At 37.1% G+C, this 27,440-nt stretch overlaps 2 protein-coding genes across 2 annotated transcripts in view; one reads left to right on the top strand and one right to left on the bottom strand.

The window, feature by feature from the left end:
- Positions 1–16,640, top strand: part of LOC105053134 (probable cyclic nucleotide-gated ion channel 20, chloroplastic) — a 49,745-nt gene extending 33,105 nt beyond the window's left edge. Inside the window, exons 8-14 of the mRNA XM_010934182.3 lie at positions 1,848–2,108; positions 4,941–5,086; positions 5,982–6,059; positions 9,460–9,589; positions 13,230–13,476; positions 13,966–14,128; positions 16,166–16,640. Coding sequence (XP_010932484.1) covers positions 1,848–2,108; positions 4,941–5,086; positions 5,982–6,059; positions 9,460–9,589; positions 13,230–13,476; positions 13,966–14,128; positions 16,166–16,325 — 1,185 coding nt within the window. The 3' untranslated portion in view covers positions 16,326–16,640. The remainder of the gene's footprint in view (positions 1–1,847; positions 2,109–4,940; positions 5,087–5,981; positions 6,060–9,459; positions 9,590–13,229; positions 13,477–13,965; positions 14,129–16,165) is intronic.
- An 8,408-nt stretch (positions 16,641–25,048) lies between these two features.
- LOC140852136 (uncharacterized) lies at positions 25,049–27,204 on the bottom strand. The gene is made up of 3 exons (XM_073245069.1): positions 26,781–27,204; positions 26,525–26,616; positions 25,049–26,155 (listed from the first exon to the last, which is right to left on the bottom strand). Exons 1-3 carry the CDS (start codon positions 27,087–27,089, stop codon positions 25,414–25,416), a joined length of 1,143 nt encoding a protein of 380 aa, XP_073101170.1. The 5' UTR covers positions 27,090–27,204; the 3' UTR covers positions 25,049–25,413.
- Between the last annotated feature and the right edge of the window lie 236 nt (positions 27,205–27,440).

Consider the following 27,440-nt stretch of genomic DNA (forward strand, 5'->3'; position numbering starts at 1 on the left):
ACATCAATTTTTCTACAGTGTAAATGATGTGAGATCCTGTTCTATTGCTTATGCGCCACAAGAAACCTGTCATGTAAGAATGTTTACATTGTGAGACAGGCTCACATAAATTCTTCTTAGCATGTGAATTAGGATCATCAGGTTTGAAACATGTTTGCTATTAAGGTGTTGAACTACTACTACCTTTTTTCAATAGCACAACTTTGAGTTTAGCTCTTCAAAAGATCTAATTAGTTTCTTTCCTAAGATCAAATTTTGTCTCACCTAGCTTTTTCATATCTAAGTAAATAGGAATGAAAGTTTTAATTTTATTTAGAACATCCAAGTTAGTTCCATATGCTGTATATTGCATTAGGATGACTTCTATATATTACACTTTTTTTTTTGAATTGTTTTACCATATAGTCATTTGTCATTCTCCGGAAATTCAGAACTATATAATAAAGTTACCACACTTCGTGCCATAGCTTAGAGGCTTGCTTTAGTCTGTAAAATAAATCTTGCTGAGCTACACATGGTATATTCTTGACCTTTACTGTAAAATCCTTCAAGTTGTTTCATGCATACATATTTCTTCTTCTAAATCACCCTTAAGGAACATAGCCTTATTGTCTGTTTGATGTAATCCAAATTATATCAAAACAAATGTTAGAAAAGCCCTTCTAGAGCCTATCCTACACAAAACGATGTTAAATCTGTGAGGAACTAATTTGGCCCTATAACTTTCTAAGGTTCCATCCAACGTTCGAAGACTCAGTTTTGTGTTCTGCCAAATCAAATGTGCATCAGTTTTGGTAGTTCTAGCTCTATTTTCAGCAATTGCAGCTGGAAATAATGAGAAATCCAGAAAATGTCAACTGAAACTGGAAACAAAAAATTGAAAAGATAAAAATATAACAAATCAAGAAAATAAATTAAACTTTTTTTAAATATTTGTTTGTTTTGGGATCTTGTTGTTTAGGTTATTTCACATCAGTAAGTTCTTTTTTTTTGCATAAAATGTTATGAGATCATGTTTAGAGTGTACTGTATGATTTTATTACTTGATGCAAACATAACAGATAACAATTTGAAATACCTATGAGACTTGAGTTACACAGTAGCCTAATGTATGTTCAAAAACTTATTTTTCACTAATTCTTGTTGGAACCACCAATTCTTCTTAATAAATCTAAGCTTAATTTAGAACGAATGCTTCCAGCGCCTCTTGACATACTAAAAGAATAAGGAAGTGGCAAATGTCATCATACTTAGTTCATACACAAAGTTATTGTGGCCTCATCAGTGAGTTTTAGCTAGAATTCAGAAACCTGTGCTGTTTACAAATCACTTCGACTGAAAATGTAAAATTTCAGTTTCCATTTCGGATTTTAGAAACTAGCGAAACTTCAAGCTATCCATCTATGGTTTTACAAATCACTTTCTAAAAATTCATATACAACCAATTATTTTATTTCCAGGTTGCATCTTTATTAATTTGCAAGTGCTTTTGGCCTGGTGTTACTTCCATAATTTATAAGAGCTTCTCTCTCTAACTTTATTGTGCATTTTACTTGATGAAACTGAGACATCAAATTTCTGCTCTTTAAGTTCTTGAAAACCAACTTTTAAATCAGTGTGCTCTAGTTTGGTTGATCTATCATCTATGAACTCACCTTGTTTTACAGGTTCCTATATGTGATGCTAGGATGCTTAATTTTTAGTTTCTTGCTATTAATTTACCATGTATCTTTATTCAACTATTAGTCATCTGTTATATTATATGCATATGGTGATATTTGTAACTATCTTCTGGTATCATGATGGTAATTGGATAGATTTTAATTTTTGTTTTCTTTTTGTTTCAGAGGGTAAATCAATGTCTAAGGGATGCCTGCAATTCCACTTCTGTTGCTCCAATTTGTGCGAGTCTTATAGACTGTGGAAGTGGGAATAGTGTTGAACTGAGTCCTCAAAATAGGCAATATTGGGTGAATGATCCGAATTCTAGTGATTGCTTTAACAAGGACGGACATTTTGAATATGGCATTTATCAACTGGCTGTCTTATTAACAACAGAAAAGAGTGTTGTTAAGCGATATACATATTCCTTATTTTGGGGATTTCAGGTACTCCATTCCATCTACTTGCCTTCTAAATAATACTGCTATCACAAATTGACAATATATTTAACTATTCTCTGACAATTATTTTGCGATGAAATTTCTCTTGGATGCACTATACATGCCAGACAAATATGCAACAAATTCCTTTCTTTTATTTCCTAGTAGTTTTAATTCTTAGTTACCATCTAAAGATTTGCATTCTCATTCCCAACAATTGGAGCAAGCAATGCAACATGCTGCACAGTATCCAAATAATAGTGATTTTTGCAGGCATTATAAACTTTTAAGGTTACGCTTCTATTCCTCTAGAGAGATTTTATACAAAAACATCAGGTGAATCTCCTTATGCTAGGACAAGGACACTTTGCTATCTTGGTTAATTGTAGGTTCCGTACTCCCTTCAAAGTAATTGTGAATCATTTATATAACTTGTAGACTTAAATAATTAAATTCATACTATTTAAATTTTTGATCATAGAAACCTAATCATATTTATTTAAAATTTTACCAAGTAACCTTTTATCACTAAAATAATTAAATAAAACTATTAAGTTAAAATTTGCACAAATAAACAAGTAATCAAATAAATATATTCATACTTTTTGGAGGCTGCCATTTTGATCAGTACTATTTTTAAGTTCTAGTGCCAAAAGCACCACTGTATAAGCCCATCCCTAGCTACAAACACGATAAAAAATTTGGTGATGATTATTTTATTAAATAGCAATATCTTTTCTCATTATTATTTTTGGCCTCGCTATATGTTGGGTTAAGGCTGCATACATCCAACACTCCAAGACCCTACAAGGCTACAACGGTGAGAGCCTCGTGCGATGAGCCACCCTTTTTTGGTAATATCATCTTTGAATTTGTATTTTTGAAATAGAGATTTATTAACAAATTCTATTTTCAAGTGTATTTGTTTCATCACCTTGTGCAAAAAAAATGAATATGAATACGGATGTCCATTTGTTCAGGTTATTTTTAAAACTCTTTGAGCTTGTGAATTATTTGGGAAGCCGACTGTCCCTCAAAATCATTTTATGCCTTTTTTTGGGAAAATCAATTACTCCGTTGAATGGACCGATGTATCTTCTTTGGGCAAAAGGTTCAAATGGCAAGCAAGACAATATTTTTCTAGAGATCTAATCAAATGCCCACTGGAAACTGAAGATATTCTGACCTACAAGCAATAAATCAAATGCTGAAATGAGCCTTAGAATTAATTTTGGAGGATTGGCCGGAGTGTTTTTAATTAAAGTATCTGTTCTAAATTTGCTTCAGACGTTAGTTGTTTTGACTAATAAAGACCTGAGGCATCTCGCCCTGCCCTGCTGAATGTTATTGTATGCAATGCAGCAGGGGCCTGTACTAGGGTTGCTACTTGTGCTCTTCATCCAGCTTGGGTTGCGGTCATGCAGGCTAATTGATATTATTAAAGGATTCTTTGAATTCATTTGAATTCTTTATGCAATAGCATCAACTTCCACAAATTCATTATTTGGTTATCACTCAAATCCTTGGACTCTTGGCACCGATACACAGTACAGAGAGCGTATTGACACTCGGTATGCCAAACCGGCCCCCATACTTCGTGTACCGGCACACTGACAGGATGGCACTGGCATGGGGTCTGGTAATGAGACAGTGTACCTTGCTTCATATTACAATATCAACATCACAAACTCCAAAATTGACTGTTCACATTAAAAGATTAGCATTCATTTAAAAAAGTTGCAAAGAAAATGCACTTACCCTCATTCCTAGAGGTATTGGGAAAGTATCTAAATTTTATCTAGAAAGTATTTGGAATGTTTTTTTTTTTTTAAAAAAAAAAGATATGATGCCTAAAATCAGTATTCTGTTTGTAACCTAGAAGTATCCATGAGTGCTGCCATCTGATATGTATATGATACAGGTATGGCATGCAACTTGAAGTTTCTGCACTTCCTAGAAGAGTGAGTTGGATGGAAACTTACTGATATTTTGGTAGGATACTTAAGGAGGTCTAGTCATTGCACTCATGGAAGGTAAAAGATGGGTAACTAATGCTATAGTATGGTCATGCACAATGAAGACCAAAGAGAAGCCTGATCAGAAGAGGTTCAGATTCATGTGCAAGGTTAGAAAAGTAAAAAAGATATGTACAAACATTGACAGAATTTGTATGGGTTTTGCATTGATGGAGGAGGTAGCTCTTGATGTAGAATTTATAGGGAAGACCATTAGGATGGTGGGTTGATACTTGCTTGATATTTTTGAATTTTAGTTTGTGAGGCTTATAGATTTTGCTTGCTCGAGAGACTTTAAATTCATGTAAAGCATGCGACACATCACGTGATAACAGTAAAGAAATCTGCACTGTGTAACTTTCTTTCTTGTTTTGAAATATGTGATATTGCTTCAATTTATGTGAAATTGAAACCGGAAGTTTTTGTTTTATTTATTTTAGCTTGAATTTTGAATGGGAAGAAATATTCAAATATAAACAGAAAAGCTGTTGCATTTCTCACCTTCTTTCTTGCAATCTTTAGTCTTTTCTATAAATTCTTTAATATAATCTGTATACCTTTGTTTAACTGCTACGTCAATGCCATAACAAATTAGCACTTTAGCTGGTAACCAGTGTTTAATTTTTTTTGGTGGATTTCTTATTCACCGTGGCTATGATTCATGTAAATTTGCAACTTTGATTATTTTCTCTGTTTAGTTAGTACTTGAATGTTTATCAAAACAATTAGAAAGGCTGTGTATGTTATTTCTTGCAAATCTTATGGGCAATTTGCACATTCTTTGGTAATTTTTTCTGACCTTTTAAATATTGTTGTGCCCTAGCAAATCAGTACTTTAGCTGGTAACCAAGTTCCAAGTTATTTTGTGTGGGAAGTTCTGTTCACTATGGCCATCATTGGATTGGGGCTCTTGTTATTTGCATTGCTCATTGGAAATATGCAGAACTTTCTCCAGGCTCTTGGAAGGAGGTATGCAAATTATGTGCTTATAAGTCATCTTACTGAAGCTCTTTTTCTTGTTTTTAATACTTGTTAATTGTGCAACTCATTAGTAGGATTACAACCTTAATTGCTTTTTACAATTTGTATTATAGTAAGCCCTTTGACATGTCAGTTTTTTTGGAGACTTTGTTCTACACTAAATATCACACAATTTTTACAACATAATATAAGCATCCATTGATTCCATCACTCTATTTATATGCGCATGTGTGCATTAGTATTAGTGTATTTACATAAACTGGCATGTGTATCTGACTTGGGGTGTTTAATTTTAGTTAGGAAAATGAAATTTGGACGTGTAGATGTAAAAAAGCTCACCAATTACACCATGGATTTGTGACTCATATTTTTATCTTATGGAAATGTTTACTCAAGGAGCAATGTACTGTTCATAGTGCCCCATCATGCTCTATATGTACCATGCCAGCTAGGGATGGGTACATGGTGCCCCTCAGGATAGATCTCTTGGTAGATCCTGTACCTACCATACTGATCTCGTGCCACATGGTACCACCTCCTTTTTTGTATGTGTTGGTACTCATTTGACCTGGTAGGTGCTGACTTTGTACTGCCTTTGTACCACAGTACATACCGTACCTGCTGGTTACCAACAAATCACACCTTGAATTTTTAAATTCTTGGGGCATGAGATATATTGGCTAATCAAATATTTTGATTTATATAGCAGATAATAAACCTATTCTTTTTCCTTATTGGATTCCTTTTAGCATCGCAGCGTAACTTTTTCTTAGTTCTGACTTAGTAGAAGATTCTTTTCTTTTTTGGAATTTCATAAAAGCACATCAGATATTATAAAACCTGCAATGTACCTTCATTTGATTCTTGCTCTTTGTTTTACAAGGAAACTTGAAATGCAGCTTAGACGACGTGATGTTGAACAATGGATGAGCCATCGTCGTTTGCCTGAAGATTTGAGGAGGTTTGTAACAAAAATATCATTGAATATTTGATTTCAGCTCTTATGCATCAATCTCCATGATAAGTTATGAAAATATGTACTCGGTTTCATTGAACCTATTATTTACCCTTGTATATATCTTTTTGCTGTCATCTTTGGTTTGATTGAAATGAATCTCCACATGGCAATATTATGCTTCATGATGTTTATGCCTTATGCTAGCCCTATTTTCTGTTCACTCGTTCTTCATTTAATCAAAAATTTTCATCACTTGCCATGAGAAACACTATACTGTTTCTTGTCTTCACCAATAAATATGACTTGAGAACTTCATGCTAGTGTAGTTAAAGGTACTAATGAGATTATCTTATTTTATCCAGATATTTCACATATGGCAATATGCACATGTAAGGTTGCATTACTAGTATAACTGTATGAGTGTTCCTTTTACATGTGAAACACTTGAAAATTTGTATTAGAACTATTCATAATATCAAGGGATTGGGGGGTGTTTGTTTGGGGGGGAGTTGGGGTCTGAAATCGGAATGGGAATAAGTGGCTGCCATTCCAACCGTTTGGTTGGGAGGAGTCCTATTCTAATACCGATTCTGGGGTGGAAAGGGAATGGCCTAATTTACCTAAAACTCAATCCCCATTCTCCCCTAAGGATTCAAATTTTCATTCCGATTCTAATTCCGGTCCCGAACCAAATGCTTTGGGGGATTTGACCATTCCAATTCCAATTTTGGTCGCAAACCAAACACCCCTGAGTCTAAATGGTGATCTTCTTCAGAAAATGTATATCTAAAGGGTCACTCTTGTATCCATTATCACATCGCCTGTCACCACAAAGAGCCATCCAGCATATATCCAAAGCTGTATTCATTGTTTGATCTCTCTACCAAGCAGTTTGTTATTATTGAAAGTGATAAGGTGATAAGAGCATAGGACTTGTACTAGATCTTGTTTTCTACTAATTAATTATTTACCTTAATGAAATGGTGTGCACTAAATGAGATACACCACCATGATAACAAATATAACAATAGCAGATCATATTCAAGTAACATCAGATGAGGAACGAGATGAAGTACTTGAGCACATCCTCAGCACCAAGAAGCACTGAACATTGTAGATTGCCGCCCTAAAGCATACAATAAAGAACAAGAGAAAAGATAAGACAATCATTTGTCAACCTGTCATGCTTGCATGATTGATGCATCCTGGAACACCTCTGTTGAAAAATTTAGGTCTGGTCTCATCAATTTGATGCAACAAATCAATTCATGGAAGTTGCCTCATTACAATACTAGATCAAATGCCATGGTTTATTTCATTTCATCTCATGTCATTGTCATGTGAATGCCTCATGGTATCTGAAAACTGACTGCAGTCAAACATCCTAAGAAAGAAATTAAGTTGAGGTGGAGTACAAGAAAAAGACACATTACTGAATAATAGATAAGTGAAGGATGCGAATTGGTAAAGGATTGGAGAAAGTGGCAAGTAGTCAAGAGAAGTTAATATAGATGAAGGGATTGCCATTATACATTATCAAATAAATTGTGCACAACTATCCATGTATGTTGGAAACTGGTTTAAAGCAAGCAGGAAACATGCAAATAAAGAGGAAGAAGGGATGAGTAAAAGTGGCTGTAAGGTAATAGAAAGGGTAGATCAAGAATTGTGGAACCATCCCCAACCATCCAAATTGGGACATACTGAGCTGTGCTGTCAGCGGACCAGGATGGTTCCGGCAATCGAAACAAGAAACCGTGAAGGAGGAGAGGGAGAAGGAAGAGAGGAAAGGAGAGAAAGGTGGGGTGGAGGGAGAAGAGGAGAGAGAGGGCCTTTAGAGGGCGTCAGAGGCTTGCCGCTTCTGATGGAGGGCTGGAGGAGGGGTTCCGTACTTTTGATCGAACAGAGGCTTCGTCTCTCATTTTATTTTTTATTTTAAAGATTTTGGGCAACACACCCGAAATCTTCAAAAAAAAAAAAAAGAAATAGTTAAGTGAAATCGACAATGTTGTTGCCCAATTCACCTGAAATCTTCAAAATAAAAAAAAAAAATGAAACAAGGGTTAAATCCCCTATTTGATTGGGAGGAGGGTGGAGCCCCTCCTCGGACCCTCCATTAGGTGCGGTGGGCCTCCGGTGGCCCTCTAATAGCTTTCGAAGGCTCTCTCTCCCTCTCCCTCTTCTTCCGTCCTCACCTCTCTCTCTCTCTCTCTCTCCATCTCTTTCCTTCTTCGTCCACCCTCTCTGCTATGTCGGTTTAGGCCTTACACGGAACGGCACAGGGGCATCCTGAATCGTGCCACTGGCTACCAGTCTGGGTTGTGGTACCAGCACAACGAACCTTGGGGTAGATATTACCCTGAACTTGAATTTGGCTGACCTGGTCACAGTTGTTTGTTTTGGACCTTTTGATCAGTTGGTGCTCTTGGAGCATGAATTATGTTCTAGTGACCGCTAGATAAGATGAGAACTCCAAAAGCACCTAAGACATTCTCTAGGAGATTGAATCTGATCATTTAATTGATGGTGATCTTCTAGATTGTTTTTCTTCTAGAATGCTAATTCGAAGCTCTGACATGAAGGTTCCAACCAATAAATTGATCTTAGTATCATAGTAAGCAGGGGAAAATATTAGATGCTAGTGATTGTAAGATTACAAATAAATTAAAGATATATTGTACTTAACCTGCAAGTCTTATTTCATGAGAAATACACATCCTAATCTCAAGAAACTTCTATGTCTATATCTTGACCTTGCACCAACTCTTTATTTTGATCTTCTGGTTGATGAGCTTTTCCATGAGGGAGGAATTTGTCATGAGTGGGAAGGAAAACCTTCCTTATTGGTTTTTCTGTCTATGATCATGCGAAGAGGGAGAGACCCATCCAGTTGCTGTAGACTTGGAAAGTGCCTATATAATGAGCAAGGCAAAGTGTAGTATATCAAAAATGTCTTGACTACGATAATGCTGTGACCATTGCAATTTGTTAAGTGTTTTCCAAAACTAACTACTTAGCCAACTTAATTGCATAAATCTGTATGGGGATCATAACAGTTTGTTGTCACTGTTCTGAGAACTTTATTACTTTATAGTAGTGATTGAAATAGGAAATATCTATTGGAATATCTATTTAGTTATTCATGTTGAGTCCACATCATATTATATTTTATCTGAGCCACCTTGTTTATGAATTAAATTGGGCTAAGTAATTTGGTTAACATAGTGCATTATCATTCGGACCTTATAATCATTTACGTGGATTGAATCTTAGGCATTTAGTTTATTACTTTTATGTGTCTTGTTATTGTTCAAATCTGATGACTTTCTGCATGTGCTTGTTATTAATAGCTGAAGTTTTATTTTTGGTGCTGATATTTCACCCAAATTACCTGATGATTTAGGCAAGTAAGACAAGCAGAAAGGTTTAGTTGGGCAGCTACTCGAGGTGTAAATGAAGAACAGCTACTAGAGAATCTACCGGAGGACCTACAAAGGGAAATACGACGTCATTTCTTTAAGTTTCTCAATAAAGTGAGTTTCCAAACATGAGATTTGACCCTTTTATGGTTATGGCAATAAGTCTATGTCCCTTTATCGATAACTAGTTCTTGTTCTAATATGTCTGACATGTATTGTCATGATAGGACAATTTAATGTTTAGGCATCGAATGCAATTGCTTTGAGGAAATTTGTAATATCTTGAGATGGTAATTCTTATCTTCTATGTATGTGTGGCCTATGATAATTAAAATTGTACTTTTCTTGCTTGACAAACAACAAATACAGTAAACATATCAGAGAGAGTGGAAGTTCAATTGTAAGATGTCTATGATTGTACCAAATGGTAAAGTGTTTTCACAGGCACCTTTTTGCTGTAAGTAGTAATTATCATTGTTTTTTAAGAATAAGTAGAGGGAGATAACTCTCAACATCATAATAATATATTAATTCATTTCTTCCAACATGGAACCTTGGATTGCCAAATTGGCCTGAACTGGGCTTTTGGGCTTGTACTAAATAGTACCGAAGCCGGCTTGGAACGATTCAGCCTCTTGGGTTGGTTCGGTCTTGGTTTATAAAGTCATACCTCTATTTGGCTTTGAAAGCCCTCTCGAGCCTCAAGCTTTGCTCGTTCGCTTGCTTGTCTGCGCTCGTCTCACTCTCACCAATCATCGCCATTGCTCCCAAGTCTATCTCACCATCTCCTTCTCTCCCCCCCTCCCACCCTCTCCCTCTCTTCCCGTCGTTCTCTCCCTCCATCTCCTTCTCGATTAGGGTTTCTCTCTCATTCGCTTCTTCTCTATATCTCTCTCTATCTCCCTGTGGCCACAATGGCCCTCCTCCTTGGATTTTGGCATGCTTTCTCTCTCTTCCTCCTTCCTCTCCCTCCATCTCTCTTCCTCTCTCTCCTTCCTTTCACCCTTTCTTCCATGTTTTCAATATACCCCAGAACGATATAGTACAGACCCATTCCGTATCATTCCAGTCATCAGCTAGTACAACCTCTGGTACCAGCTCAGCAAATCTTCTATGGAACCATGAGCAAGCTAAGCACATATATAAGTCGACATAGTGCAACTAAAAAAACCACATTATGCTAGGGGATTAAGAAATGTTAAATATAGAAATAAAAAATAATGAAAAAAAATTAGAAACAGAGTTATTCGATATATAGAAAACCAAAAATAAAAGTGAAAAAAAATAATAAATTATATAATATTATCATAAGTACTAATTGTCTCAAAGTAAAATGTGAGAAAAGATATTATCAATAAATCTAGGGTGGTTAGATCATGTATCCTTGATCATTGATTGGTGTGGCATGAAGTAGAGGGATGTAAAGGAATAAGGAGTGGAAGAAATAAATTGTTTGGTCAAGCCTAGCTAGGTTTCATATTTTCTTGGTTCAGTAAGGATGGCATCAAGTTTGAGTTGGAGGAATTCATTTTTTTTCATTTACATTTTTTATCTTTTTCTAAATTTTGGAATAGGAAGATTTCTTTTCTCCATTTTTTTTTAAGGGTAGTAATCTCCTATATGTGCAATAGGCTTATATAAAAATTTTGGATGCATATTGGGGTTTCAGATTTTAATCGGGTTCATAATTATTCATGTCCGATGGAGATTAGGAATTTTGTGTGTTAGGTTGTACCATACATTTAATAGGCTTATGCATAGAGATTTTTACTCTAGTTGCATTCAAAATTTCGTTGATCAGGTTGATTGTCAAATCAGATCAGATTGGGGATAACCCAAATATGCTCCAGTCAATTCAATATGAAGGAGAGGCTCCTGTTCAAATTGGAGGAAGGATGATTTTTCTTCCTTCTTTTTGGTTTTTATTTGGGTTTTTAATAGTTATTTTTAAGCAAAGATAGAAGGGGACAGTTTTGAGTTGGAAGACAATTTTTTTTTTGCCTATCTTCTTTGACTTCTCTTTGAGTTTTGGATAGGGAGATGCATGTGAGAATATAGTTGGGCAACCTGACCAAACCATGTCTAACTTGAACTCAATCTTTAGTTGAGTCGATCCTAAACGTATAAGATATGGATTCAAATGTATGACAAAACCTCCCAACAAGTCTGATCTGGGGTAGGTGATACCTGGACCTGACCTGACTTGATAACACTCCTAGAGTCAGCCTCCACCCAACGCACCCTAATTCAATGCTTTTACCATATTTGGGTTCAAATTTGGGACTTATGTTGAGTTTGAATTTTGCTAGGCAAGTTAATTGTTCGGTCAACTCTGATTATGTGCATGTTTCATTGGTTGGTTTAGGCTAGAGTGATGGGAACCTGAACTAACCCCAAGTACACCCCTAGAGAGGAGGCTTATTAGAATGGGATTGTTGGAATGAGGTATATATTTGATGGACTTGTGTATAGAGATTTTGGGCGTGGGTTGTTTCAAATTTTGCTAATTAGGACAATTGTCAATTTGGGTTGGCTTAGGCTATCTCATATTAAGAAGAGGCTCAGGTTCGAATGGTATGAAGGTCATTTTTTCCTCCTATTTTATTTTTGTTTCTCTTTAATGCTTGAGAGAGAGTACTAAGCAAAGAAAACCGGTGGATTCTGGTTAGAGGAGTGACATTTTTATCCTATTTCCTTTGCTATTTCTCTGAATTCTAGGATAAGGAGCTCTTTCACTCCTGTCCATATATAGATATCACATTTTAAAAAAAAAAAATCATTTATACTTGTTCTATATTCTTCCTTGGTGTCATTATGATTTAAGTTTCCATTATTAAATGGAAATGGATGGTCTAGTGCAGCTGAGAATTAAAAATGTATTGTTCTTCTATAACATGTTTACTAGGTTTATTTAACATCACACCTTGTAGTTGGGATTTGTTCCTGCCATCATATTTAACATCACAAGTGAGTGATCACCATGAGGTTGATTCTTTCCTTTGAGTTTGCCATGTTGGTTACGTGTTTCTTCTTTCTTGGGTAAAGCAGAGAATATAGAAAAATGCTGCTTCATTAGATTTTATTATCCTTGCTGAATTTGATGCAAGGATGAGATTGGGGCCATTTCCATATCCTGGGGATTATTGGATTCTTATAAATGCTTGTCACACAAAACTAGACAAACAAGTGAAAGATTTAGCTCCTAAACTTATTACAACATGAAGCTTCAGACAATCAGTGGCAAACACACCCTATGATTAGCATATCATGCTAAAGGATGCACATAACACGCCCTATGATTAGCATATCACACTAAAGGGTGCACATATGGACCTATACTCAGAAATGCTAAAACAATCCTTGCCATTATAATTCAATCCATTTCTGGTCTCACATATATGAATGGAGGTACGCAATTCTATATCATTATGAACATGTATATTCTGCAACATTCATGCACTACCACAGGCTAGTGCCTGAACTCTACTGATCTGCTTTTAGATGCCAAAAACATAATATCGTGGTAATATCTCTGGCATTGGTGACCCAATTTACATATACTAGTACTCTAACAAGATATTAATGGTATGAACTGTGGACTAAGATCAAATTGAAGCAAAAGATCAGTTGAACAAAGTTATGCACATTACCGAGCAAAATATAAATGCTGGCTTCATGCCATTGTTGCAATTTTGAGTCTTCTAGTTTCTGATATCATAGTTTTGTTAACAATCTAAGATTTGCTGATTTGCAGGTTCGGATATTTTCCCTGATGGATGAGCCCCTCTTTGATGCTGTTTGTGAAAAATTAAGGCAAAAGTTATACATTAGAGGAAGTGATATTCTTTATCAGGGCAGTCCTGTTGAAAAGATGGTTTTCATAGTGAGGGGTAAATTGGAGAGCATTGGAACAGATGGAAATATAGCTCCTTTATCAGAAGGAGATGTATGTGGTGAGGAGCTCCTCACATGGTATCTTGAGCACTCTTCGGTGAATAGAGGTATGAATTCTACACCAATCTCCATTGGCAAATACTGCATGGCATTCAGAAATTCCTATCTAGGCATATAACCCAATTCTAGATTTAAGAGGTCCAATATTAGTTAGTGCTTGATTTGCTGGTTACTATTTTTGATTAGTTTTGTCTTTGCGAAGGCATTAGATCAGCTTCCCAGAACACTTTTGGATAATATTACGGAAATTCATGTAAATATTTAGTGTTTTGCATAGATGATTAACACATTACCAGAAGAAGGCAATTTTTCTTTTTCATATAGAACTGCCAGTTATTCATCTGTAATCTATGTCTCTAATTGGTAAAACAAACAGATAACAAGTTACTGTCAGTGGTGTGTAAAGAGAAAATTCATAAACTAAGCCAAGGAGCTGGCTATTTGGACAAAGCCAAGGAAAAAAAAAATCATGTTGTATCACGTTGCATGTCTTCTTCTAACATGCTAAATGTGTTCAAAAATTTTTCCTTTTGCAGAGGGTGGCAGAATCAGGTTCCCAGGACAGCGCTTGTTTTCAAACAGGACTGTTAAGTGTCTGACTAATGTTGAGGCATTTGCACTTCGAGCTGCTGACTTGGAAGAAGTCACTACCTTGTTTTCCCGATTCCTGCGGCACCCACGTGTGCAAGGAGCAATTAGGTAAGCATGATCCGCACCATTGTCTTTGATATTGCATAACACAAATTGCATCATAAATCTTGTCATGCGTGATTAGTATTGTGTGTTTTTGAAACTCAATAGATGTCAGTTTTATAGTCATTTGAAATTCACTAAAATGCTGATGACAATCTTGGTAATTGAATGAAATAAGCAATTTAAAAATATTGGAAATTAGAATAACCAATGAACCTTATCTCATTGAGAGGGGTATAAACGAGTCCAGCTTGAGCTAATCAGGAATAACTCTAGCCTCACTTATTTTGTAATCAAGCAAAACTCGAGTTAGCTCATTTAATTTTGGTCCAACACAAGTTATTCGTGAACAGTTTGTTTAAGAGATCTATTATTCTGGTTATATTTGAATTGTATATTTGAAAATACATCATGTTTTTCGTAATCATATTAATTCAATAATAAATATTAATTTTTATATAGAAAATAGTAAAAATAATTGCAATGTAGTGTCAGATATTTTACATGCTCTTATTTAAGGTTTAATCAAGCCAGATAGAACAAGCTCAACCTTCCTCTAGCTTGGCTCGTTTGCAAATCAAGCAAGCTGAATTTTGAGCTGAGCACAAGCTGGCTCAGAAACAGCTTATTGTTTGACAGCCCTACCATACATACATCTATTTTATATACTTCTGGAAGGTATAATCTTGCCTAATTCAATGAATGTTGAAGAAATATCTTCATGATGAATCTGGCCCTCATTTTTTTTCATTCTATTATTCTTTTTTCTTTTTGGTAGAAATTTCATTTGGTGGAATTGATTGAAGCAAGGTACAGTTTGTGAAATTAGGTTTTCTAACTATAGAACATTCTCTGAGATAATATTTTCTTAATAGTAAGACCAAGTTTGGAAAGCCTAGTCCTAAGGGTTTCTGGTTTGAAGTTTTCTCCAGACAAGTTGATGTCAATGCTGAACTTTAGTGTCTAAGCTGAGAATAGGTCTTTGCAAAAGAGTAAAAAAATTGATTTCATGGTATAATCCTTTCAACCTACCTAATATGTAATGCAACATGGATTCCATTAATTGAGTCAATGTGGTTGTTAAGTTTTGAAGTAACCAATGTGGTTGTTATATACACAAAAATCATATATGCTGGTTCACTATCATTGTCAATCATATATACCTGTGCTGCATGGTAGCCAAGACAGTACATGTGTCTGCCAATCTACATAGATATGTACAGTTATGTATTGGCCCATTCCATAACTGACCATTTCCCATGCAATAGCTTATCATTTTTATGTACCATGGTGCAAGGCATTTATATGTCATGTACCTAATTTACTGAATCGGGAGTGGGGCTTTTAGAGAAGGTAGGGTACAAGCGTGCTAGGAAAAGATCTTGGTCAAAATCAAGCATTATATGTTAATACAAAATAGCTCTTATGTTGCAAATAAAAAAAAGGTATGGTTTAAAAATCCAAAAGTCAATGAATATTATAAAGTAGTCTCTTAGTAAAAGGAAATCAATAAAATATCTTTTAGCAGCTAAAGTTACTTTGTGACGGCGGAAAGTGCTATGAGGATTGCAAGAGTGGCCATCAGATTCTAGAGCAATGCAACACTTGAGCTAGAAATTTATAGCTGTGGAAGAATGGATTCCGTATACCATACAAGTTAACCTCCATAGTTAATTTTACATTCTTTCTCAGCCTCCTTAATCCATTATGAGCTGCTTCTCTTTATTAATTGCTTGCTGATAAGTACATCATGTAGAACTCAAATACTTTATGTGCAGTCCCATAATGTTTTTCCGATGAAATATTACAAATAACCAAGGATAAAATTTTCAGAATTATCTTCAGGTGCTTGAGATAAAAAATTTTCCTTGTGTCAATTTTCTGCTTTTATTGCCTGGAGTTTCTTTTAATTTATAGAGCACCATTCATGATTTTGTGGTACATTGTACTGCTAGTCTGGTAATCAGAATTCTGTAGAACCCTATAAATTTAGTTCTTTGAAACTCAAGCATTAAGATCATCTTGTTCCCCTCAAAATAATAGGTATGAATCACCCTACTGGAGAAATATTGCTGCGACCCGCATTCAAGTAGCCTGGAGATACAGGCAGAGACGTCTAAAGCGAAATGAGAGTTCCAACAAAGGATCTACTCATTCTAATTCTCATGTTTGGCGACAATATTCATCAGATTCAGCATCATGATAAGCTCCTGTACTGTACTTGTGACACCATGCTATTGGTTCAGGCAAAAGATCCTATCCGTCAACAGTTCGAAGGCATCAATTATCTTCTTTCTAGTTTTATGGTTTTCCCTGAGGGTGGGTGCCTTTTGGTTAGTTGTTTTACTTAAAAAGGTTTAAATAGCATGTAATGCATAAATTCTCTTCAAAGCAGAGGATAGCTGAGCATACATATTACCAATGAGCAAGGTTATGTTATGATGCACTGATGTTCTCTTGGTAACCCACCTAAACATATCTTCTTCCAAATGTGAATTAATATACTGCTGTTGTACTATTTAAACTATTGCAAGTTGTATGCCATTAATTGCATAAAAGGAACATGAAAAGCTAGCATGGACTGCCCAGCATGTGGATGGATGAATGGACTCCTTTTAGTGGCCTAGCATGGCAGAAAAATGGCAGCTTTATGCACAGTTTTAAGAGGAGATGGTTAGCGAACAGCTGAACTCAGTTATTGCAGGTGCTCATGGTTCTTTTGTATCAGATGATCCACTTTATTACCATTCTTGCTGCCGGTAACTTGAAAGAATTTTCACTGGATTCATCAGGTCTGAGGCCCTTCTACAGCTCTCAACGGTGAATCGGTGCAGCACTCAGAGCAGGTTTCAGTGGAAATTATCTGAATCAAAATTAAATTCTATCCCCTTAACTCGTGTTTATTCTCACTTACCCTCCCATAATGCAATATAATGACTGACAAGAAGGTTTTCTACAGGCACTTGCATAGGGATTGTTACGTGGGTCATGCTTCCCGTCTCTTTAAGTCTCATTCTGACACTTTCTCGACCACAGTATGTCGCAGAGGTACTGGTGGATGATGTACCAAGCAAAATGACAACAAGGTGAAGCTATAGGTAACTCATGGTTCACTTCTAGAGAGAGAGAGAGAGAGAGGCTCTCCTACATTATAATTTATCTAGGTCTACGGTGCACGATCTAAGACTTTGAATCCTGACCTCTGGTTGTCAAGGAGAGGCATATGAATCAGCTCAATCTGCCAATTCTTAAGTATGAGCTCATACTTATTTTGGGGGAACTAATTCAACCTCAAACCGTTTGTAAGCCGAGTATTAAAATGTGGTTTGAGCTTGGCTTGTTTTCTATTTGCATGGACCCTAAACAAAGCAAATTAGTCAAAGTGATTGTGATTATTCCCGGGTCGCATCATTTGTCGCCTAATGGCTCATGTCATTTGGGGTCTTGGCCATGGCAGGGCACAATGGATAATCTTGCTCAATAGTTTGGACCCTCTCCCACATCAATTCTATCATGGTCAATCACCCAAACATCACATGTGAGCAAGACAAGACTGGACAGATTTTGTATTTGAGAGGATCGGAAACAACTTGTTTTAATTCCAATATACTGTGTTCATTCGCATTAGCTCATCAGCTTTCACCTGTTGGACAACAAATTGAACCATGGTTATATGAACTATCTTGGTAAGGCTTCTATGGGGTGCTTCATTTTCTGTATGCAATCAAGTGCTAAACCACAAAATTATTCTACCGAAAGAAATATTCCCCATTAATGATTTCAAAAGATTTATTCACCAAACAAACTATATTCATAATTCAAAACACTCAGCTGAAGGGTGACCTATGCCTAATTGTGGAGACCAGAGATTCATGAGACCTCAAAATCTGAAAATTTTCTCCTTTTCCTTCTCAATTAAAGCAAAATATTCTCCCTTATCTCCTTTGAAAGACCATATTGCTTGAAAATATGCATACACGAGGACTTTGTTGTGTCAAAGACTTTTCAATCAGTTTTCTTGCTGCTAGCTGCTTTATAAGGGAACTTGATGGGCTCATGGTCTGATATTGTAGCAGATGTGACATGTCGTAATTCACTAAAGATAAGGTATCGAAGGAGGCTTTAGATAAAAGAATGAGACATATGAGGCAATTTTCTAGGCCAGGATATGACCTTCCACCAGCAGCCAAGGGCACGCTAAGATCTATTAGCAACTGCTGAATTAGCTCACGGTGGTACGGTGCTAACATTAGATAACTATTTCATGGCGGCGCCAGCTTGTACAAAGTCATTGTTATGTAATCTAATAGCAGTGTTATGATTCCCGCGCTTGAAAGGCTTCTCATAGGCTCAATCTAATTGTACCTTGCCTTATATATATATATATATGTAATAATTTTTGTTTATTTATTTATTCTTTATGATGGTGGTATTTGAGTGCAAAATAAATAGGGAGATGTCCTTCAAAATGGGATATCTCCCCCATGTTCTTGTCAAACAACAAGGAATTTGATTCCATGGAATGGCGAGGAATATTCCCTTATGCAGTGTAAGTCTATTCCACCAAATGGTGATAGGGAGAATAGACTTGTCCTGATTTTCTTTAATTATCATTTTATCATTATCCATTCTGTAAACACACACACACACACACACAAAAAGAAGAAGAAAGAACGATTTAGTCTTTGCAATAATCGAACAATTGCAAAGTTTAATGTGCTTAGATGTATTTTGTTCTTTCTATCCATCTTCTACACTAATGTCAGAATAGATCTATTTCATGGGATAGATCTATTCCTTTAATAGTACAAGAGATGTCCCTTCACTCGCTTATTCTGCAATTGAACACCACCTTGGTGTATGGAATTGTAAAGAGCAGTTTCCCATGTCATTTTCATAATTTGGATTGATAGGAGAGCAGCAACTATCACAAAATAGAGTTCAGCATGTTGCATCCAACTACCGAATTATGATTAGTTCACTTCAAGAATATTTATGATTTTAATTTGTGTCATAGTGCATCTACTATCTCTGAAAGTCATTTTCATCACTCATCACCTACTAAAAGGTTTGATACTAATGCTTTACACGAAACTCTCTCATGCAACTCTTGAGCTTAGTGCCTCTCATTTTTCTTTTCTTTCTAATTTTAAGTACCTTCAACCTCTAAAACGATACTAAAAGATGATAATTTCCCATACTACTACATACTTGTCATATGAGTGCTTAATTAATATTGAAAACTTGGACGACAAATTAAAAAAAGGTCCACTTTTACTGGTTCTACAAAAGTGTGGCTTTCGGGAGAGAGACAATAAAATAAAGGGTGGCAAATGGCTTGTGAAGGCCATGCGAATATTTTACACACACTTCCAGTGGGAGGATATGACCCTTCCTGCCGGTTAGCATGAGAGTATTACGTATGATCCATTTGGCCATATTCGAGCTCACGTTGCCGCTAGCTTTGTGTCGTCTTATCCTCCCCGTCCAAAAACAAATCTATTTCCAGCTAATATGGTACGACAGAAATGGGAGTTTACTCAGGTGCCCTTGGAGTTTAGATGGGATGGCTTCTTTTTTTTTTTTATGGGCTACGTCCAATGTCTTGCTATGATTACGCCTCGTGAAACTAGGGGAGGGCATCTGACCATACCAACTCCCTGCCATAAGTTGGTGGAGACTTGTGATCTATTTCATTATAGTGATTCCAAATGAATGTGATCTTTTTCGTTATGTATATGTATATATAGCATTTTGATTGTAGTTCAGAAGCCAGAAGATAAAAAGGGAAAGGAAAAGAAAGGGTTTTTTTATATTGATCATTGAGCAAGGCCTAGATGAGAGTTGAGAAACTGGATAATTAATTGCGGCGTGCAATGAGCGAGCGGCGGCGGCGGATGATCGATTGAGATCTTGTATATATTTATTCTTGTGTTAAAGGGTCCGAAGTGTCATAAATCAAACCATATATATGTGCAATGTTTGCGCACACCTTCGCTGTTAGGGAAGTCTCATAAGTTAAGAGGTTTGTGAACATCTCTTGCTATGTTCTTATGAAAATGGCTGAAGTAATATATAATAAGTCTCATTCGTTGCATCTAGAAGAGCCTATTAAAGAGAGGTCTTATTAGCCAAACCACCCAGTAAAATTGCAAAAACTTGAGTAGAATTAATATGACTTTTCGTTCTCCCAAACTCCCTTTCTTTCTGAGAATTCTAACTTGAGAGGCTTAAGTGGTAGGTTAACTTAAAGATGATTATGGACAAGCAATGCTTTTAAATGCTATATGCGTGCTCGAGGAAATATCAAGTCTACAACAAAAGATAATTCTATTTAATTATGAGCCGAAATAGAATTGATAGTGATCATGGAAGCTGAGTTTCGTGCCGTCTCAATTCCAACTTGGGCAAGTATTAGTTAAAACTTTTCTAGCTCCAAATGAGAATCATGCTCCTTAAATACCAATTATTAGTTTCGTAAGCAATTATCAAGAAATTTCTTGTTTAATTTCAATGAAGTGGATTTTTTGACTAATTAGATGGAATTGGAGAGGTAACATCAAGTCGACAGGTAATTTGTAAATATGAAATGAAGTGCAGTACCAAATATTCAAGAAAAACTAACCAATGACATAGGATTTGTGCCCGAGTTGAATATGAAACACAAACTTACAAAATGAGATCCCACCCAGTTTGTCGACACGCACATGAAAAATTATTTGGACAAACTTGAATGAAGTTTAATAGGGTCGAACAGTGAAAGAATTTAACAAGCCCATCTTCATGTAGCTGCAAAAAAAAAAAAATCTTGGTTGAAATGTTTGACTACAAAACATCCGGTCATAACTTTAAATAGTGTAGCAACTAAACTTGCTAACCAGAGAGATATGATCACTGGAATGAATCCCAAATTGGGGCATGGGTTGTATTTTTTTATGCAAAAGGACTCACCTTCCTTCACACAAATCCATCGTTGGACTGCACAATGATCACTTTGAAATCTGTAAAGATGGATGAATGAAGGAGTTCGTAATCCAATAATCGACGTTGCAAAAGAATATATCAATCACTCTTTCATGCGAAAGATACAACCCGAATCCTAAGTTTTGAATCATTGAGTTGTTCTCCAATGAAAAAAATTTTGGATAGACTTAATCTAGCACGTGTGCCATAGACAAAACCAATAAAAATATACTCCATTAGCATTTCGAACTAAAAATTTCTACAACCATCTCAACAATTAACTGTGTTGAGATCGTTGAGCAGCAGCATGCGGAAGCGATTACAGAAGTTTGAAGTTCAAAATGCTAAATGGTATTTGTTTCATTAGCTTTGTCTTATATGGCACGTGCTAGACTAAATTTACATAAGAATTTCTCCCTACGATATGAATGTGAATGAGAGGGAGAGATGTTTTCTATTCCTTAACTGCCCATACAATTGAGACCACTTATTAGGGCGGCAGCACCAGAGGAGATGTGGGGGGAGTAATGGTTGGTTCATACTTCATGGTTTGCAAGTGGTCCACCCCGGGCGTAGGCCCGGGTGTTGCAGCATAATAGATATGAGTGGAGGAGTGGATAGGCGTAAATAGCCAGGGCCAAAATTGGATACATGCATTTGGAAATCGCCATCAGCTGCATGGTCTTTTCTTAAAAGAAACCAAAGGCAAAGCAAAAAAGTTGTATACGAGGACACCAATATTTGAATCTTTTCTTACGTGATGGTCTTCCTCTTTTTTTCCCGAGTAGTTGTCACGCCAAATAGACCACCTCCCTCCCTCTCTCTCTCTCTCTCTGGCCTTGCTTAAGTATAATTTCTAAAGCTTATCTATCTGCCACCACACAAACGGAAGGAAGAAGTCCATAGTGCACACAAAAAAGAAATATTTTTGATCCGTTATTTTTCCGTTATCAAAGAGAGGGTCATATCAGATGTTGATGGTAGCTTGGAAAGGAGGTTATTTAGAAGGTATGTGGCATGTCATGTGCATGGCTTTCCAACATTATGGCTTTGACTAGTGTTTTGTGTAGTAATTTGGGTTGCTATACCCATGCAATATAACTCAAGAAAGTGTCAAAACCTACAGTTTATCCACAAGGAATTTGTGATGCAGATGAGAAAAAAGTTTGTGGTTGTGGTTTTTCTAAGAGGCTGTATGAATGGAGGGACTGGAGACATGTTTGTGGAACAGAGACCTTAAAACCAGCTGGTATTAAAACATAATATAGGAAAGGTCTTTTTAAGGTCAACATCAGTACAGCCATGCAAGACTTTTATGTTATATATATATATAGTAGATGGAATTTAAGTCATTTAGCTTAATCTATAAATTAACTTTGGAAACCTTATCATCCCATCTATGGGATCAATGTCTAAAGTCAACCTAGCTACATGCCTCTTCTACCAATGAAAGAAGAAGAAGAAATATAATCCATCAAATCTGAGCCCCTTTATTGTTTTTATTAAAAAAAAAAAAGCAATAATATCCACCCTTTAGGATATCCATGTAAAATCCATGACCGTGATAAAAGGAAATCTTCCATTAATTAAACTAGATAACCAATTGATAAAAGAAAAGGAACAGTGGCACTGGCTGTTGGGTCCCAAGTCATCTCCACTTCATGATGTGGGGCCTTCTATACCCGCTGAATTGACCAATATCTCATCATGGATAGATCCCATCTAGAGTCCATGCATGTAGCACTAACTCGCATAGATTTCTAACAAATTATATAAATGAAGTCAATGCATCTAAGCAACACTCCAGGATCGATCTCTTAGACAAGCCAAGATGAAGAGAGAAGAAAGCAAGGCTTGTCATAAAGAATCATAGTAATCGCGAATGATTAACTAAAGAATCAAATGGAAAGAGAATCTTTCAAAAGATGAACTGATGCAGTTAACCAGAAAACCACATATATATATATGTATATAATAGTACACACAAGATTCCACCTCAGTACCTTTCAAGCATCATAAACTCATAGTTAGAGCTCCTAGCATACACTAAAGAATTCCATGGCTTTTTCATGTACCAAACACCATCTAGTGGGTCATGGATGCACAAATTTGCAACTGTTTGATGAGTCTGACTTATTAAACCATAGGATACCAGCCCAATCTAGTAACAAGACTAGCTCCCTGAACTCTATCTGATTATATTTTTTTTCCTCCATGAGGGTGCAATAATGTGAACAAATTAACTTCATTTGATTAAATATTATTAAGGACATACTTTATAGTTGCAGACTTTAATTAATCAGATATGAGAGTATGCTATGTGGTCGACTATAATATTCAAATAATAATAAATCTGGAAGATTATCCAACCCAACCAATACCCACCTTTTCTTTTTTATGTGTCATTATTGCTCCGTCCAGACATAGTTTGCAATTGAAATATATACACCTAGTTGTTCTTAATGTCAGTAAAGGTGAGTTAGGTCAGATTCCAGAGTCATCATCAATTCCGCTAAGAGTAATGAGACATCTCCCTCCACCAGTGCTATTTTGCCAATCAGCAATGTATCTTTGTCTTTCCATCTTACACCTACTGTAATCTCAAATTCATTAATTTGTCATCATTTCAGCTAGTTACTGCAAAAATCTATCCATTTGCCATGGAAGATGTTGTTCCCCAAGAACCTTCATTCTTCCAGTGAAAGAATCAATTTGGATTTGCTAATCTCCTACAAAGGATGAAGTATAGAAATCTAAGAGAGATCGAGTTCTTGCCAGGTGCTGCTTGTCCGAACTTTAATTCTGGTATATTTTATTGCGGTTTCTTACTAACCATATATCGAAGTGAATTTTTCCACGACTAAGTTCCTCGAAAGCATGTTTTAGTCTCCATAAATCAGCATGATGGAATTTTCCGTTTATGGATTTAGTTTGACATGATCAAAAGCAGGAGAAGGGTCGGTTAAACTTGAATAATTATAATAAATCATCAATAATCATATGGCCAACCATGACCATAATACTTTGGTATGATGACAAATTATGAACTTTCCAAATTGACTTATAAATTTAAGATAGAAAGCAAAAATATTGCAGTGAGATCACCTCAAAAAGCTATTATAACCATATATCGGCGGTTGGCAATTTACATAACTAATCTGATCACCTACAAACTACTAATATGGATACTCAAGAAAATATACCAGCTTATCAAACTGGTAAACGCATAAATATAATGTCTTTATTAAGACTTAGGAGATTAAATTGAGAAGGGCTACTCCCACTGTTCTTCTACAAAAAAAGGCATAAAAAGTATAATTTGAAAAATAAATAGATGGGTAATTGACAAACAATTAAACTAATAACGCAAAGGGAAGTCTCCATATTGGTAATAAACAAATCAAACCGACGCACTTGAAGATGTCTAATCTATAAAAAGATAACTTTAAAAAATTAAGTCCAAGGTCTTAAACTCTAAGGAATCATGTTCCTCTTTCAAGAAAAGTTACCTTGCTATACGGTGAGAAACAAGGTACCCAAACTTTACAATTTTTAGCCCATTTTTGGACCCCACAAGGTACAAAAGGTAAGGCTATGAACTCACCATGGCAACTGGACCCAAAAATTTCAGAAAATTGTACACGAATTAGGCCCCAATTGTAAGGTTGCGGCCACCCAAATTGGTGCCCACAAAAGGTAACATCTGCCAACCCCCCCCACAAACTAAAGAAAGGGGGAAAAAGAGAGTTTCTAAACAACAACAACAACAAAAAAAAAAAAAAAAAGGGAAAAAAAGGGTGATAACGCTGCAACACAAGCCCACACCTTTCTGCACCAAATTACCAACCTCCTACAGCTAACAAAGATGCCTTAGTCTTCACAAATGACGACCTTCTCACAAGACCATGCTATCACCAGAATATATTAATATTACTACTACTATAGAGATAATACTAACAGTAGTGAAAAACTAGTAATCATAATAATAATGATGGCTAAACTTGCACCAAACAAAGACCATGTCTCCGTCTTCTGGATTACAGAAAGAGGGAGTGCAACATGCTTTCTCACCTAAATCCAGCGAAAGAAGGTAGAAAAATGAGCTTGGAAGAAACAAAGCCAACTAAACTACACTACCTTTCACAAGCCACATTACAATCCATCTTCTTCTCTCCAAAAGAACCAAATAACCAAAAATTCAACATAAAATGTAGCACACTCATAAGTCTAGAACCAGAATATATACCATGCACCATCACCCACTTTCCACCGTTTTCAAACTTGCTGTAAGAAGGAAGAACTAGTAGAGTAGTTCCAATTGCTCCATCTCACACAATGGTCTCACCCTCATTGACCGATTGTATCGGAGCCGGTGGTGGTGACGGTGATGGTGTGGATTGCAATGAGTGGTTGGTCTCGTCGAGCAAACTGCTGATGGTTCGAGCCTTCACCATTCCAATCTTCTTCCTCCTCTTCCTCACCTGCTTCTCCTCCTCCATTTCTTCCTCTCCATTATCGACTCCGGAGCACGGCTTGACGTCGATCGCCACCTTCTCCTCTTCTTGTGGTGAAGAAGATAATAACGCTACCAATCCATCCGCTCCCCCCTCGGCGGTGCTCTTCTTGGTCTTACTACTACCGGCTTGGACTCGCACACCGCTCATGCTCCTCAGCCTCCCCTTCCCCAGATGGTGCTCGCAGAGGGAATACCCTACGAGCGTCTGCTGGCAGCACCGCCATCCCCTCCCATTTACTCGGCTGCACCTCGAACCCTCCATCAGCACCGCCGGGCTCCTCCTCTTCTTCCCATTAGATCCAACATTCCCATTGACCATCACAACATCATCTCTCTTGTTCTCACCACCATGAACAGTAGTGCAATTATTCTCCACTTGACTGCTAGCCTTGGCCCTTCCCTTTGACTTCGGTGTCTTCTCTTTCCCCACCGGCTTCTCTTGTCGCCTCCCATATCCGATATTCCTGTTATCATCGTCTCCTTCTCCTCCTCCTCTCTTCTTTGGCAGGAGCGCCGCCTCCACCGAGAGCAGTGCACTCGAGCTGCTCCCAATCCTGGGGAAGTGAATAGATGCCCAGAAATGGAACAAAAGTGGACTAAACTCATAACACATCACAAGGAACATTTCCAGTCTCCTCCAAAGCTTATCACCCTCTCCACAACCCTTTACTCTTGTGCAATGGACTACCACACGTTTGTAGTGAGAGCAACTAATAGCTAGAGATGCAGATGTGTGTGCAAGTGTATGGATGGGTGCATGGATGGGATGGTGGGATGTTATGATGGGTCAAGCTGACATGCATGCTATTAACAAAAACTTGGGGTGCTTTTCCTCTTTTTTACCATAAGGAATGGGAGAGAGAGATAAGAGCTACTTCCAAAAGGGAAAGAGAGTGGGGAATTTTGAGTATCTTTTTACCTACCTCTTGTTACTGTTAACTTGGGTGTTCCATCTCTTGTTGGAATCCACCATCTCCTCCTCCTCCTCCTCCTCCTCCTTGACCTCCTTCAAGACCTGAAACCAAAGCCCCAAGAGCCCACCCATAAGATCAAGATGAGGTGCTCTAATCTCCACATTGCACCCACAAAGGAACGAAGAAGCAAGAAGGGGATCTGATGGATGGAGAGAAATAGAAGAGCAGTGCAGTTGAGAAGAAGGGGGAAGGGAAGTGGGTTTACCTGGGCATGGCTGAGGGTGGGAGGAAACAAGGTTGGGTTGCTCCCTTGTTTGCTCCTCCCTATAGTTGGATGAGGGCCATAGGTGGATGGATCCCTATTATTGGGATCCATCACCCATCCATGGGAATCTATTGGTAGATCCCCAACTGGGTGCAATCCTTCACCTTCACCTCCTCCAACTCCCTTCTCTTTTGTTTCCTCTCCTTTATTTGGTGTTTGGAGTTGAAAGGGAGATGGATCTGGGATTTGAGGAGGAGGAGGAGGAGGAGAGGAGATGGGGGGGAGGGGAAGTCTCCTCCGGATTCTCATAGAGGAGATTGGGAGGATGGATGGATCAGAGAGAGAGAGAGAGAGTGGATTTGGGAGAGTGCAAAGGCTTCCTCAGGGGACTAAACAATAAAGAGGGGCTTTTGTTGGGTTTTTTTTCTTTTCTTCTCTTTTTATTTTTTTGTATTTAATATTATTATATATGGATGGGGGTTATTAAATTAAATAATAAAGGGGTGGTGCAGTTCCCGCACTACGGGACGCACAGGAGGAGGTGGGGTGAGCGAGCCTGGCGCGAAGCACGTGCGGTCGGGTTGCCCGGTCTGCCACCGAGGAACCGGCTGCCGGCGGTTGAAATGGACGGAGATGACCGGGGAATAAATAGCGGCAACC

The sequence above is a fragment of the Elaeis guineensis genome, chromosome 10 (genome assembly GCF_000442705.2).
Source record: "Elaeis guineensis isolate ETL-2024a chromosome 10, EG11, whole genome shotgun sequence".
In the NCBI taxonomy this organism is placed as follows: Eukaryota; Viridiplantae; Streptophyta; class Magnoliopsida; order Arecales; family Arecaceae; genus Elaeis; species Elaeis guineensis.

Coding starts and splice junctions, on each gene's coding strand:
- LOC140852136 (XM_073245069.1), bottom strand. CDS start 27,089: ATGAGAATCCGGAGGAGACTTCCCCTCCCCCCCATCTCCTCTCCTCCT. Junction 26,617..26,780: donor CCACCCTCAGCCATGCCCAG/GTAAACCCACTT, acceptor CTTTGGTTTCAG/GTCTTGAAGGAGGTCAAGGA. Junction 26,156..26,524: donor CAAGTTAACAGTAACAAGAG/GTAGGTAAAAAG, acceptor TCACTTCCCCAG/GATTGGGAGCAGCTCGAGTG.